The sequence below is a fragment of the Colletotrichum graminicola genome (genome assembly GCF_000149035.1).
Source record: "Colletotrichum graminicola M1.001 genomic scaffold supercont1.2, whole genome shotgun sequence".
Classification (NCBI taxonomy): domain Eukaryota; kingdom Fungi; phylum Ascomycota; class Sordariomycetes; order Glomerellales; family Glomerellaceae; genus Colletotrichum; species Colletotrichum graminicola.
In genome coordinates, this window is record NW_007361006.1 from 459846 (window position 1) to 474235 (window position 14390).

Sequence of the window (14390 nt, forward strand, 5' to 3'; positions counted from 1 at the left end):
GCTCAGTCTGCAAGGGAGAAGTTATACCCGGCAGGCGGTTCCATCCTGCAATCTTGATTCGTCCCGAGAGGACGGATCGCAGTGTTACTGGCTGGCTCTCGCATGAGTAGTGGCTCAGCCGCTGCAGATGTGAATTACCGGCCACTGCTTTGCTGGCCTGGCGATGATCTGGCATCCCCTTCCGGGTGCGTTGTATGACAGACGTGATGGACGGTGGCATGATCGCATTCCCGGCCTAGCTCACAGGCGCCTCGCGCTTCGCCGCCGTTGGAACCAGGTTCAGAATCAATGGCGATTCGAACAGGCGCAAGCAAGTCGATGATGCGCCAAATCCGGGGTTTTGCCATTCGGAAAATGCAACCAACCTATGAGGTCTTGCGCCTACGGGAACGGGACGCACGGGTCGAACCAAGGGGCCCGCATACCTACACTTCCTGGGCACGGGAATACTACGGTACCTCACGAAAGGGCGGCCGCCGACAGTGGCGGAAGGTGACAAACAAGGCCATAGTCTGGAAAGACCACTAAGAGAGAGGGAGGGAGAGAAGGAGCGCAAACACAAAAGTGGATAATGACATTGACGTGTGCACCGGACAAGATTGGCCTGGCTGGGCGAGGGACAAGCTGCAACAGAGGGCTACCTCGCTTCGACTGTGGCAGCTCAGTCGACGATCAACATCGTCGGGTACCTCATGGTCTGTAGCCCAAGCGAGCAGGGGAGGGGGTCTCGGCCCCCCCCCCCCCCCCCTCTCGCGCGGGCGCGCGGGCATCATCATCATCTCTTTAGGGTTCTTTAGACGGGGGGGACCGCAGTCGTTGTCTATCAGTCAAAGGAATCGAACGCCAGGATCCGACAGAAAGCTTCCAAATCAGCCTGGGAGAAATTACGCAAGAGAGCGCAGCAAAGCGGGAAATACTCCGGCGTCGAGTTTGACCTCGGGGACCTTTTGACTGACCAGGGCAGCTTTTGCCACACTCCCCCCCTCTCCCCGTATTCCCTCTTCGTCTCATGCGGGTAGAGCAAATACTGACAAAATGAACGCTTTCTTTTTTATCGCGCGCCATCCACAGTTCATTTACCGAGTTTCCGGGACCATTGATGAGGTGTCGCTGCAGACCAGGTCAGTAGAGATTCCCTGGAGCTCTTTGGGGGGGGCTGCTGGCGGAACATCTGGTCCTCGCGAAAGAGAGAGCACGCCTTTCGCCATCTCTTTCCTCCCCCCGTCTCTCCCCATTGTTTCGAGTCCCTACTACGTATGCACTACGTGTGCTACTTATGCTTCTCCCATGCCTCCCCGCCCCCAAAAACCATTGTCGCTCCGGTCTCTCTGGATCTGTGATATAGCAGCAGCACGGTCGAACAGGGTGCTACATCTGAACAGGTCCTCTTGTTCTTATCCCTCTTCCTCTTCTCTCCTGCTTTCTCTCTCTCTCCGTATTTCGTCAGGCGTTCGTGGGCAGGGTAGGGCAGGTCCGAGGCCGGGAGGGACGTCGGGTTGTGCACGTACCAGCTGGTCCGGCAGACAGCCTTTTCGGGGTTCATTGTGCTGTTTTTGTGAGCAGCCGTTTGCGAAGCAGGGGTTCATCACATCCTTTTTGTCACACGCTGCTCTCCCCCGTCTGCCAGCCCCCCGGCCCCGACCCTGGCTGTGCCTCTCGCCCTCTTACTTGCGCTCGGCGAGTCCTCTCTTCCCGGAACCTGGGAAACAGGGGGGGATTAACCACTGGTCCACGGTCAAGCCCGGTCACCACACCGGTCAAGGTCAAGGCCGCCCCCTGAAGGACATGGTGGACGGAAGCGGATGGAGGGGAAAGCGAATCTCCTTCCGATCTACCTCCCCTCCCCCCCACCTCTCCGGGTGAAGCGATGAAATGCACGTTCAATGCGATTGGAATTATATGACAATGCGTAGAGTGACATTCGCCCGCCAGAGGTGGGAGAATCGGCTCATACTCACTGCGAGACTGGGAAAGAGGCAAGCGAGGTGAGACGAGGGTTCGGATCAGCGGGCTTACAGAACTTTGGGCACCATGTCGACGCCGTTGGCCCAGCGAGATGAGCCTCATGCTGGGCTCGAACGCGGCAGCGCAGTCGTAGCTCGATCTTTCCTTGCTCTGTAGTAATTTTCATTTTCCAGCAAGAAAGCGGCTCTTCATGTCGTCATTTTGGGGATGGTCGTATCCGCATTGCCTAGAGGAGGTGGCGGCGCCTACCACCACCCAGCCGGCCATGATTTGCTCCAAAGGATGTATCCTTCGGAGTGCGCATGGTCTATTTGTCTTCTTCGTCCTCGTCGTCGTCGTCGCCTCTGTGCTGCTTCTCGCCCTCCAGAAACCAGCCATTGTGGTGCCCCGGAGTTTCCTCGCAGACTTTCCACCTCACGTGGGCAAGGTGGCAGCAGCGTGCGAGAGTTACCGTGGGAAGCCGAGACCTATCTTGGCGGGGAGCGATAATCAACAGTGTGCGGAAGGCGGTTTGCGGGGCCGTCGACCTGGAACCCCACAACTACGCCCCACTGGAAGACCGGGTTCCTTGGGGCGTGTTCTCTTCTTCTCGCTAGGGTTGGGTGGGGGGGGGGGGGGGGGGGGGGTGGGTAAGAAGGAAGCCAAGGTAACGCGTGGGCACCATACGGGGATGCCCCGGGGAAACAAGAGGCAGCTCCCCCATCAACCTATTCGTATTATCTCCCGCTGCCCTGCTTGTCCTTGTCTTTTAGGTTTTTGCCTGCCCTGTCGAATTTGTGTGCTGAGGGTGTGGCTCTTGACAAGATAATGCCCTTTTCCCGGCTGCTGCTTATCTACCCCCCCCTCTGTTTCCCCTTCCAATATGGACCTTTTCGTCTATTCATTTTCTGCCTTCTTTCTTTCCTTCTCAGGACTACATAGTACCTCTCAGCCCTTGTCCTGGCTTATCCTTTCCATGTGCCCGCTAATTTGAGCAGAAAGGGTACTAGTTTCAAGTGCCTGGGCTGCGGATAAGCCGCACGTCGTATCCGGTCCAGAAGGGCCGCAGACACGGTCTGGCTGTGGATGTCGTCTTGTCGTATCCAAGTCGTTGTGGCAGCGCAGGGCTTACAGAAGATGATCCGCCATTGTTCTCGTTGAAGAGGGCCAGGCCAGTATTGTCCAGTATGGAGCTCGTGCTCGCCATCGTCGTCCCTTTCGTTGCAGCGTAGTAGCGGAAGAGAAGAGGGGGGCGTGCAGGGCAGCGGGTCTCTGTCTCAGTCTCTTGGCACATCCTATTGACTTTGCGTCAACAGAAGCGATCCCTCTTTTGGTCTTCATGGCCTTGTGCTGCCTTGTCGTCATGAGACTGTTAGTGACGTTACATTCGGCGCGTCGACGAGTGCGAATGCTGCCTTGGTCCCGAAAACTTGGGAACGCTGCCTGTAGATGGGTGAGTACAAGCACCTTCTACTCGGCATGTCCGGAGGTCTCGTAGGCAGAACTGCAGTGCTTTCGCGGTCACCACTTGTGAACTGGTGGATAGAGACAACACTCTCGCTAGTGCAACAAGGATCTTGGACATTCAAACAGACAGTGCAGACGATCAAGTGACAAGATGCATGTGAGGAGATGGATATGGTATGCTCTTGTATATGTGATGGATGATTTGTAGCATATTTCACAAGATGATATCTGGTACAGAGAAGTTCAAACATGAGTGTAGAGATATATAGGTAACGATATGTGTAATCCAGTAGAGCCCCCCTGCGAACCCCAAAAGAGTGGTATCTTCCCCTTAGAAAAACAAAGAAGCAAAAAAGAAGAAGAAGGAAAACAGAAGAGATCATGGAGAATAAAGACCAATAAACAATCTACCATGTATGCGCCATCCCTGAGTCAATTGGGCTCGAAAATTGTAACCAAACCTTGTAACCCTAAATCGCAACCAATGGTAATGAGAATTGAAAGGCCGTTGTACCTCGCATGCTGTGCATATTCTTGTAGCAAATCTCAAGAAGCTCTGGATCTTGGTGCGAAGCGTCCCCTCGCCCTGGGCCTTGCCGGTGCCCTCCTAGGCTGGGCAGCCGTGCGGGTGCTGGCACGGTTGCCAGCTGTGTCATCCGCTCCCTGAGAGTCTTCGAGATTGACCCCCCTTTGACGACTCTTTCCCTTCGAGCGGGTCTGATGGTCATTTCCAAGCATAGTCTCATCCTTGTCCTCGTCCTCGCTTTCTTCGCCCCTGTAGTCGACGATTTCATCCATGACCTGGTCATACAATCGTGGGTTCTGCTCCAAAACCCCGCCGCCGTTGTTCTCTGTCTCCTGGAGGATGGCGTTGGAGTAGGCATCGGACTGGAGCCGGCTGCTGATCTTTCTCAACCTGCGCGTCTTCACCCGGGGACCACTCTGGGGAGTATTCGGCACGGGTGCGAAGGACTCAGCTACCAAGCCCTTGTCGACTGCGAAGCACTCAAGAGCAGTCTGGCCCCACGGGGTTGTCCGGCCGCCGCCTAATTCCTTGAATTTACGTGCGACGATGTGGTAAAACTGTTTGTAGACAAACCCAAAGGCCTTGAATGCAATATGTTCCTGTTCTTTGATCAGCATGGTGCTTTGATCATGTCGGTGGGGAAAAGGGGCAAACTCACATCTCTCGGTGACATCACTTGGTCCCTGTATCTGCCTCTTTTCAGCAGCATTTGCAGGCGAGGAATGCTAGACTCGTCCTGAAACCTTTCGTTGAACTCCGCCCTTATTGTATCCCACATGCCGTCCCCCTTCCTGCCCGCGACTATCATATCCCGCTGCCTCTGGTAGAGAAACCGGTGCTGCGCGTCACAGTTCTCCTTGATGACGAAATCGTCCGGAAGATCAGGAATGGGCCCGCCCAGCTGCACCTGAGCAATGTCAACGGCCGCTGTAGAGTCTGTTGAGGGTGGTATGGCCCGATTCCTCACACGAGCTTGCCTCGGCACCCGGCCTACAGGCTGGGGACGACTTTGCCTCGAAGACCCAGATGCTTGCACATTGGGCTCCTGGCGAGCAATCTGCGTGCTTGGGAGGGAGTATCCAAATTGGCGCCTCCTGGCAGCCGTAGTCTTGAAATCGGTGATGTCGGGTTGTTCTACCCAAGGGTTGTGGTTTTGCTGGGGGAAGTATGGCGCGTGGACAGAAGGAGGAGCATGCTGTGGCATCGGCAGCTCCGGGGGCATCTGGCCCATCATCGGTTGAGGTTGTATAACGTGATGCGTATGAGGGGACATGTACATCTGAGGCGACATAGACCCTTGTTCCGGCTCCGACGGGGCGGAAACCGAGTAGCTACCCCAGTAGTAGTCTGTGGGTGGCGTGGGCATATCGTCTTGTTCTGCCGGGATGTAGCTCATCTCGAAATGGCTCTCTGAAGTTGGCGGGTTAAGCGGCATGGGAGAGCCAACCTGACTCTGGGCCGCGCTCATGTTGATGGAGTTGTGCCAGGGCATCCTTGAAGGGCCACAAGGGCTCGCTTGCGGCTGCATCGGTGTCATCGCGGAGGGATACTGGGACAAGTTGGCACTTTGCTGGAAACAGGGCGAGCCGATGCCGGAGACGGGCGTCAACAGATGTGTCTCGTTAATCTGATGCTGCTGGTCAAAGGTTGTAACCTTGGAATTGTTAGGCTCAAATAAAGAGGTGGCCAAGGGACACACTCGTTGACTTACAGTGTACGGAGGGCTTTCGAGCTCTGGATAGACCGTGGTGTGGGGCTGGATTGTGGAAGATCGGCTGCTAGCCATGTGGTCTGACAGTCCGTCGGAATGAACCGATGCCTGACCGATGTGGTTTTGGTTTGCCATTGTCAAGTGAATGGCGACGGAGAGGTCTTGACAGTTGAAGGAGGAAGTGGGCTCAAGGTGTCCGGTAGTGGTATCCTGAGAGAAACGTTGGGGACGATGAAGGAGCTCTTGCGAGTCTTGTAGGCGCATCTAGGTTTGCGATGTGATTTAGTGTGGGGGAGGGTTTGTCTTGTCCGGCTGAAGATATGGGCAGAAGGGGGGGGGAGGGGCCAGAGTAATATAGAGCAGAGAATGCAAACCCCGAGTCAGCCTTTTCCGATGCGACTTGTAAAGTGGAGGGGATGGGAAGAGAGCCTCGTGAGGATGGGAGACGGCCGCGGCCTATTAATGACGAGCGATGTGGACAGCCATGATGTCGATCAGAGGTTTGTCCTTTTTTTTTCCAGCAAGGGGAGCCTGTCAGTCGAGAAGGGCTTGACCAAGTGCCACTCTCGAGGGTTGAAGGCAGCGGGGACCATCGCCAGGGTACGAAAGGTGGCCGGGGAGTAGGTACGTGAGGTACAACATATTCTGGTACCTATCTCAGTAGCACACACAGGCCTGGAGAGGGGGAGACAGCAGGTGTATGTGCGAGAGGCGGAGAGGCAGATAGCACGCGAGGGCAAGGGTGTGGGCAGTTCCTCGCAGTAGCAGGCGATAGCCGCCCGGCGCTGTCACGAACGGTTAGTGCAACGCTGTAGATGCGGGTCGATGTGCAGCCGAAAGTGCTGGGAGGGGTGAGGGAGGGGGGGCGTGTGCGGGAATTGGGGGGGGGAGTGAGAGAGGAGGGGAGGCCGTCCAGATAGACGGAAGGCAGAAGGGAGAGAGAGAGAGCTTGCGTGTGTGTGTGTGGGAAAGAGCATGAGGCGCGTACCTGGCTCCACAACTCAATGGACGGGGAAAGAGGAACAGGGGATGAAGCGAAAAGATTCTGAGAGGTCACTTACCGGTTACTGTCCAGCAGAACTAGAACTGTCTACCTACCTAGGTAATGCAGCGTCGCATTAGTAGCAGATGCTGCTCAGCCGTGTGGGTATGTTCCAGACTACCAAACACGACTACCTCCCTCACACACTCATCAACCTCGTTTACTGCCTCCGTTACGCCGCTCCGGAGCGCCTAAACGATTGAAAGGTGCAATATGGGTGGACAAGGAAACAGAACAATTGACGGGCGAGGCTCGGCACAGCAGACATGACCTAGTCTGAGCCCGACTCTTAGCATAACCGTTTCTATCTCGAGCAGCTGTATCCTGCTTGGGTTGATTAGCAGTGGTGAGGTGTGGCAGAGCAAGTGAATTATTGGTGAAAGAAAGACTATGACTGGTTGATACAGGCCAAGTGACGGATGTGAAGAATCCCGAGGACAGTCCCCTCAAAAGAAGACAAGGTTGACTTGCGATTACCCGAATTGCGACCACAAGACACCTGGCCACCTGGTACATGCGCCAAAAAGATAAGCGAAGACAGAAAGACTGTGAAATGCTTAGCTGTGGGTTAAACGCCTTTCCCTTCCCGTCAAGAGACGCGTGCCCGTGTATTTAGGATGACTGGACCGGCTAATGACCTCGGATCAGGCATTAGAGCCCAAGATCCAAAGGAAAGGACCGGGTCATTGGGGAGCCTTGTCATCAAAAGCAATGCTGCTTGGACGCCCGTATCCGAGGAGATGGGTGGGTGGTTGTGTGCTGGAATAACTGCAGTCAAAGCGGGTAGCTGTAACAGAGCAGATGATCACAGTGAGAATTGGGTGCTATCAACTCCGCATGAATTGTGCTTTACGGACGTACTTACGCACGTAACGGAGCCGAATGATGCCAAGACGGGCATGGATCGCCTCTGATGGGGTTGTCCTGCGATGGCAATCGCACAGGTTCCCCTGGTCGAGAGGGCAGAGGGTGAGGAAAGAGAAATCAGACCCGATCCTGGACACTAACCAGGAAAGAGATCCTCTGGGCGATTTCTCTCAAGTCCGTCAGGAGTAGACTACCCCGTAAATGAAGCAAGTAAGCTAGTGGTGGGGGAAGGAGGAGGAGCTTGGAAAGCAATGCGTGGGTAGCATTGTGTACGCACAATATGTACATGCGAAGAGGTCGATATTACCCGCAGCCCGCGATATGGCGAATATCAGTCTCAGGCATAGAATTTGTCATGAGAATAAGACGGACGGGGGATGGAGTACGGAGCCATAGAGGGCAGCACAGTAGAACAGAGCAGAGACCGAGGCGGCAGCAGCAGCAGCGATGATGGGTAGCGAACGGCAGTGTCCTTGTCGAATACCTAACGTGTAGTATGCAAGGTGGTTTAGGTAGGTAGGTTAGCGTATCGGCACCCAGGTACAGACAGGATCAAGGTCGGGGGTGGCAGAAGAGCGTGGAGGTCGGGGACTCGGGGGTCACCAGAAGGGAAGGGAAACGACCGAGTGTCATTGCCTCGAATCTCTGTGATTGGCTTTAACGGCGGCCGCGACGGGGTCGGCGAGCCGGGGTAGGTGCCCAAGTGGGGTGCACTGGTTTTGAGGGTACGTACCTCGACTCATGTCTTCTCAGAGGCACGCATGGATGATTAACTCTACAAGCCGGGCCCGCTTCCGCGCTGAACTGGCCTCACATTCATTCCAGTCCCATCCAGGAAAGTGCCCCGTCATCATCACAGCTCTCTGTTTGGCTATCCGGCACATTCACGACCTTGGCGACATACTCTGCGTCCACGGCTTTGAGTTTATGGAAACGTGCATTCTTGAGGACACTTCTCCCCGTGTGCTATCTCGACTCTACCTTAGTCATGAGCCGCTACTGCCCGGCTTACCTCGACTATTGCTACGTAAGTTGCTTTCTCATAGGTGTCCAGCTGGCCCGACTACTGGTCTTTCTTTCGGTGGGCCTGAATACTCGTGGTGGCCAAAGTGTATATTTGGCGATGTTTGCATTGCCCCAGCGAATCCTCGTGCGCTGGCCTGCGCCAAGGATCGCGGAACAGAATAGCCAGTGCACAGAACCAATTGTGTATCTTGGAGGGGGGGGGGGGGGGGGGGGCAGGGACGGTGGGGTCTGCCCGAAGCACTGATGTGTGTGGTATACATAGTGTGTGTATGAGTGTGTGGGTGATGCTCCTACAAGTCTTCGGACAAAGAGGAGTCGAGCGAGTCCTTAGGCCATAAGACGGCTGATGTGCATTCCTAGGAAGTGTTCTATTAACATGGAAGATTGGACTGGACTGGGCTCTACAAACTGGAATTCCTTTACCAGCTACCCGAGAACTAGGTTGTCGTCGCCAAAAGTTGACATCCTCTTGACAACCTGGTTCCTCCCAGCCTGGCAACGAGTTATGCCCTCATACCAGGTCAAGGCTCTTTGGGGAAAAAATAATTAGCCAAGGCGAGGTGGAGGGCGGGTCGGGGGGGCGTGTACCCTTTGCCTGTGCAGATTTTGCGGCAGCATCCAGACACACCACACACTCCCTGTTCGGAGGTGACATCCGCATCGTTTCGCCTCCTCCCATAACATCGCGTCTCCATGTCATTTCCACGTCTCGCCTCCTCTCCTGTGGAAGTCCGTCATGAGCTGAAGCTGCCGTCGACCGACGGGCCGAGCACTTATGTCGGGCGACCTACCTATGACGCTGTGTGCTTTCGTTAGGGATTAGGAACTGTATTCACTTGTTTACTAAGACTAGGACTGCCCAAGGTCCTTCAAACTGAAGAGGGGCATATATAAGTGAAAGGGCAGTATAGGCGGGAGCCGTTTGATCTGAAGGGCCCATAAGGTGCGGCTGCCCGCTACAATCTGCACTCTATTTCACTCCCGCGAGAGGCCCGCTGCATGATCTAGCCTACCGGCCCAAAACCTTTTCTTGTGTGAATCACCTGTATTATGAACACCTGAAAGATAAAAGTGGAAGCCGAGATGAGGGGGCTTAGCACGAATACAGAGTCTGAATAAACGGCCGGCAGCACGTCCCCACAGGCCAGACCAGTTCATACGCCTCCCCCCTTCCCTTCTTGGAGCACGCCTCGTCAAGAGGGAAGAAATGGGCTGATTGGCAACGACATACGCAGCTTAGAGGCCCTTGGGCATGCGCCCCGATTGAGGGAACCAGGACAATGAGACTCTACGTAAAGTAGCCAGTGCAAAGAAAGAGAGAAGGAGAGGAACGCGACAAACTACTGCAAAGAGAGAGAGGAGAGGGGGAGAGACGGTCACAGAGCCAATACGCTCAGTTCTCATCTTTTTTTCTCATCAGGGATATTCCTACTAGCGCGGACCCGACAGTCTGGTTCACCCTAACCTAGCGTTGAAACTAGTGGATCCGAGGGCCATGCGTGGCTATCATTGGACCGCCTCAAAGCCTTTTTGTCAGGGCGATGGGGGGTTGAGTGGAGCCTAAGGCCGCAGAGCGTAACCTTACCCCCCTTTCCCTCCCATTCTTTCCCACCCCCTTCCACGCCCCACTCGCTTCGCTGTCTGCTCACTCCACCCCATCTCCACTTGCTTGCGCACACCTCACTGGTCAGAGACCGATCCTGGTATTCGGAGTTAGCGCGCGTCTGTTTACTCGAACGTGAAGCTTAAGCGGTGCCTGCCATTCACGGCGCAGCTGTCACCTCCAGAAGGGAGCTTTCTCACATCTAGCAAACCGCCAACCGTTCATCACCAACAGCAAACTACCAACAGCGCACGCTTTTTTCCAGTTTTTAACCGCGATGTCTTACGCCCACCCACCCTGCCAGGACTCACGCGCCGCGCTTGGGCTTGCGCAGTCTTCCACGCCACCCGCCCTGCTGCAGAAATGTCCCCCAACTTTGTTGCTCCTGGCCGCCGATGCCGCCGTCGCCTTCTCCTCCTTTCTCGATCCCATCTTCCTAGATGCGGGTGCCGGGCCATGACGCATCCTTGATGAGCCAAGTCCCTGCTGATGCTACGCTTGCTTCGAGGGCAGACGAGTTAACGTCATCTCGCCCTAGCGCGCCGGCCCTTTCCTCATGGCTTTAAGCCGATGGTACCTTGCAGATCACCCTTTTTACGGATATGTGCCGGTACAGAGGGCTGAGTTATGGTCTGAGGCTTTGCCTTGTAAGCCCAGAGTCTGTGCCACAGCAAAAAGCCCCTCTGTACCGGTTAAGTCTTGCTGTGCCCCTTTCGGTATTGCTGGCCGGCCGTTGAGGCGACCAAGTGATGGAACCTGAACCGGCAGTAGGTAGGGGCCAACCTGGCTGCTAGACTCAGGCTCGGCCGTCTCACGAGGCCCAAGGCTCTCCGTTGGTGGTCTCGTCCAGGGTCGTCGACAGACCCAGAAAACTTTGCCGGCCAGAAAACAGCCTGACAAGGAGACAACCGCAGCCCCGGAATCGAGTATTCTGCAATCTTAGCGCCCAGGTCGCATATTCTGTCGCCGCCATTGGCCATAATCACCTCATCATGCTGCTGATTGCGTCTGTCACAGGCTCCAGGCGCGGTTACTGACCTCTCCTATCACGATCTAGTCAGTCTCGAGCCAACGTTGCCTCGACTTCTCTTGAGGCACTGCCTTGTGCGTCGCATTGCACCTTTTGCATGCACGTTGAGCGCTTCCAGTCTGTCGGGTCATGATCAAGCAACTGTCTCACGTTGAAAATCTTACTGGAAGTGCCATGACGAAAGTATCCACAGCACAGCATTCTCTGCTGGGCTCCGGCGGCGCAGCTCGTTCGACTCTAGCTACCGAGAAACAGTCCGAAATCTTCTGACGACAAGGTCGCGCCAAAGTAGCCGATTAGTAGCCACCTTCACACCGGACAGTCAGCCGGGCGCCAGCGTCCAGATAGAACACTCTTGACTGCCTGCCAAGGTATGACATGTCATCGAAGCCCTGGACGAAAGACAAACTCCAGGTAGCGAAGCCCGCTCAGACTGCCGGCGATCGTGCCGCAACAAGCATTGCGCGTTTTCCGTCTGAGATTGTCAGTAGGAAATGGGCCTGACGCTTGCCGTCGCTGCCCCGTGCAACCCCGAGACTCCACCCGCCTTCGCAATCAATGAAGTCTAACGGCCCGGACTGGCCGGCTACCCCTGAGACATGAACAAGACAGTTCGGGGGTACAAGGAGATACAGGATAATATGCCCTTCACCCCCTCCATGTGTTCCCCTACCCTCATGCGGGTGGCGCGGTGCCCCACGTTCGTCTTTGACGAGCCATTTGCCTTCGGGGGATGTCCTCCAACGAGAAGCATGTACTGTATGATGGGAAACCACACAGCCCTCGGCATTGGGCAACTTTCTCTGACCTAAGACTACTAACTAGAGCCGATCAAGGCAGCTCTTTCAGGAAGAAGGTGCAGCCGATTGTCGGACGGTCAGATAGGCCTACCCTCCCATCCTCCCATCACTTGGCCCGTTCAGACCTCTCACACTGACGAGGGGTTTTGAGACAACCAGATACTTCCTGGGAGCCGACACCTCTTCGTGGATTCTGTCCACTTCTCGACCAATGAAGCTACGCCATAGCGAAGCAAACTATCCATCTTCAGTGCTGGTGGCCCCCGTTGAGCTGCTGTCGCCATCCCTGAAATCCACGAATCATGGGCGGCAGCTCCATTCTGCGCCGTGACAAGCCTCTGCAACCGTCATGGATAGCCATTGTTCGAGTTCTGGAGAGGGGGGTGGGAATACCCAAGACCATGGTGGTCCTGAGTGGAAGAAGTTACCATGACTGGCCTAGTCTGGGCGGACAAAGGCGGGCGTCAAGCCCACTTGCCGGTTGCGCCCGTAAGAACCCTTTTTCTTCATACCACATCTGGAACAGCGGAAAACCATCACTGGGAGAAAGAAAATATCTCTTCCTAGCTCTTCTGAAGACTCGGGGGGGAGGAAAAAAGGCAACAGCGCCACCTGACCCATCCGCGGGATGATGTCGTATGGACAAGTCAGGCGCCTCAGTTCAAGTCCCAAACACTGTGCCCTTTGTCGTGCTCTATTCTCACTTGAACCGTGGACGGGAAAGGCGCCGCCAAGGGCCGTAAGGATATCCCCTGAGTGTTTCAAAAGCCGCCGTTGGTGTGCGTGCGAGCCCATGTTAGGCCTCTATGCGGATAATCAGCACTCTAATCTAGACGAACAAGATTGACGGATTACCACTGGAGAAGCGGCTCACTGAATGAACATGATGGACATGGCCGGTGTCGACAAACCGGATCTCCTGTCTGGCCCACTCCTGATGCTCTTGGGGGCTCCGCCGGACGAAAATGTCCAGTTCTATTGCCCAAGTTGATTCTCTGGGGCGGTGATGACATTGAGAGAGAACAAAGCCTTGCAAGGCGTTCTTTCCATTTATTTCCCATGTATTATATCTCATTGACCGTGTCGTTGGTTGTGACTGGCCCTCGACGTGGGAGGCCACAACAGAGGCCCGAAAACGCGGCCAAGTGCCTGCAAAGCCCCGTACCCGCTTCCACGGTGATTCCGGACGTCGAAAGAAGCGGCCTCCCATGCCGTTCTGTAGTCCGCGGAGGTTTCTCTGCGTAACCTGGAAAATTGAGTCTCCCTGACGACGAACCTACAATCCATCTTGGAGGTTCTTTGGGTTAGTGAGCCGGTCGTTCCTCGAGGAGTCCGGCACCCTTGCTGCTGTGCCAGCTACTTCGCACCCCAACCTTTCGGCCGCAGCTTTGGACCTGAGTTATTGCATTGCACAGTAGAACCTCGCTCCTGCTGCGGGCTCTCATCACATCTCCTATGGTACCCAAACCTGCGACCGCGCTACTTCAGCTCCGCAGTAACGTCCATCTGAGTCCATCTGCAGGCACGAGGCACACGAACGGTTCTCCACCCACTTTCCGTCGCTATCTCTCTATTTTACAGCCTTCAATGTGTTTTCCCCCTCCCAAAGTAGGGCAGCTCGGGTGGCGGAGTGACGGATCCATGCCCGGGGCTGTGAAGCTCCGCAAGGGGATAGACAACCAAAAGGCCAACCAACCAACCGACGAATGGCCCCCAACTTTCGAACACCACACGAAGAGTAGCGAAAGAGAGAGACGCCATCTCACAGTCAACGGCAGACGACAGAAGCCGCGAGCTTCGCACCCACAAGCGTTAAACAAGCGCAGCGATCCACAAGAACCTCTCTGCCGCTCTCGAGACGCTGCTCCTGCATCCACACAGCCCCCCCTTCTCCACGATTGAGAATAGCAAGAAAGTCCTGCAGAAGCTTAGGTTGCTTCCGGCCGCCACTGCGGCTTATTGTTGCGGCACAGAGCAGGAGCATCTTCTCAGATCTCGTCATCGGCGACCCGTTTGGATGACTGTCATCCTGCTCCGCCCCTGACATCCGTCTCCCCCCCTCCCGCGACGACTCAAATCCCGACCTCGCTCCTCCTACTCGAACGATTCTCTTGGTGTCTAACAGACTATGGGACCGAACCGAGGTACTTCTCGACGTCGTACAGATACACAACCCGCCAGGGAAAAGAGCCACCCACTTGGGTTGTTGAACTAAACCCAGACCCCAAGGCGTCGACGTCCCTACCGTCGCTGGATGAGAAGAAGAAGAAAACACACTGGCACCTACGACCAAGTCGATTCAATACCATGGTAGTACCGCCCGCTAGGCTGGTATAGAAGCGGTCTGCGGCTGTCCAGCACGAGGCGAGAGAAC

The 14390-nt window shown here is 55.5% G+C and overlaps 1 protein-coding gene across 1 annotated transcript; it reads right to left on the minus strand.

The window, feature by feature from the left end:
• Positions 1-3957: 3957 nt before the first annotated feature.
• On the minus strand, positions 3958-5912 carry GLRG_00600 (uncharacterized protein; the record flags this gene model as incomplete). The annotated part of the gene is made up of 3 exons (XM_008091285.1): positions 3958-4536; positions 4596-5591; positions 5649-5912. 3 exons carry the CDS (start codon positions 5910-5912, stop codon positions 3958-3960), a joined length of 1839 nt encoding a protein of 612 aa, XP_008089476.1.
• Positions 5913-14390: the final 8478 nt, after the last annotated feature.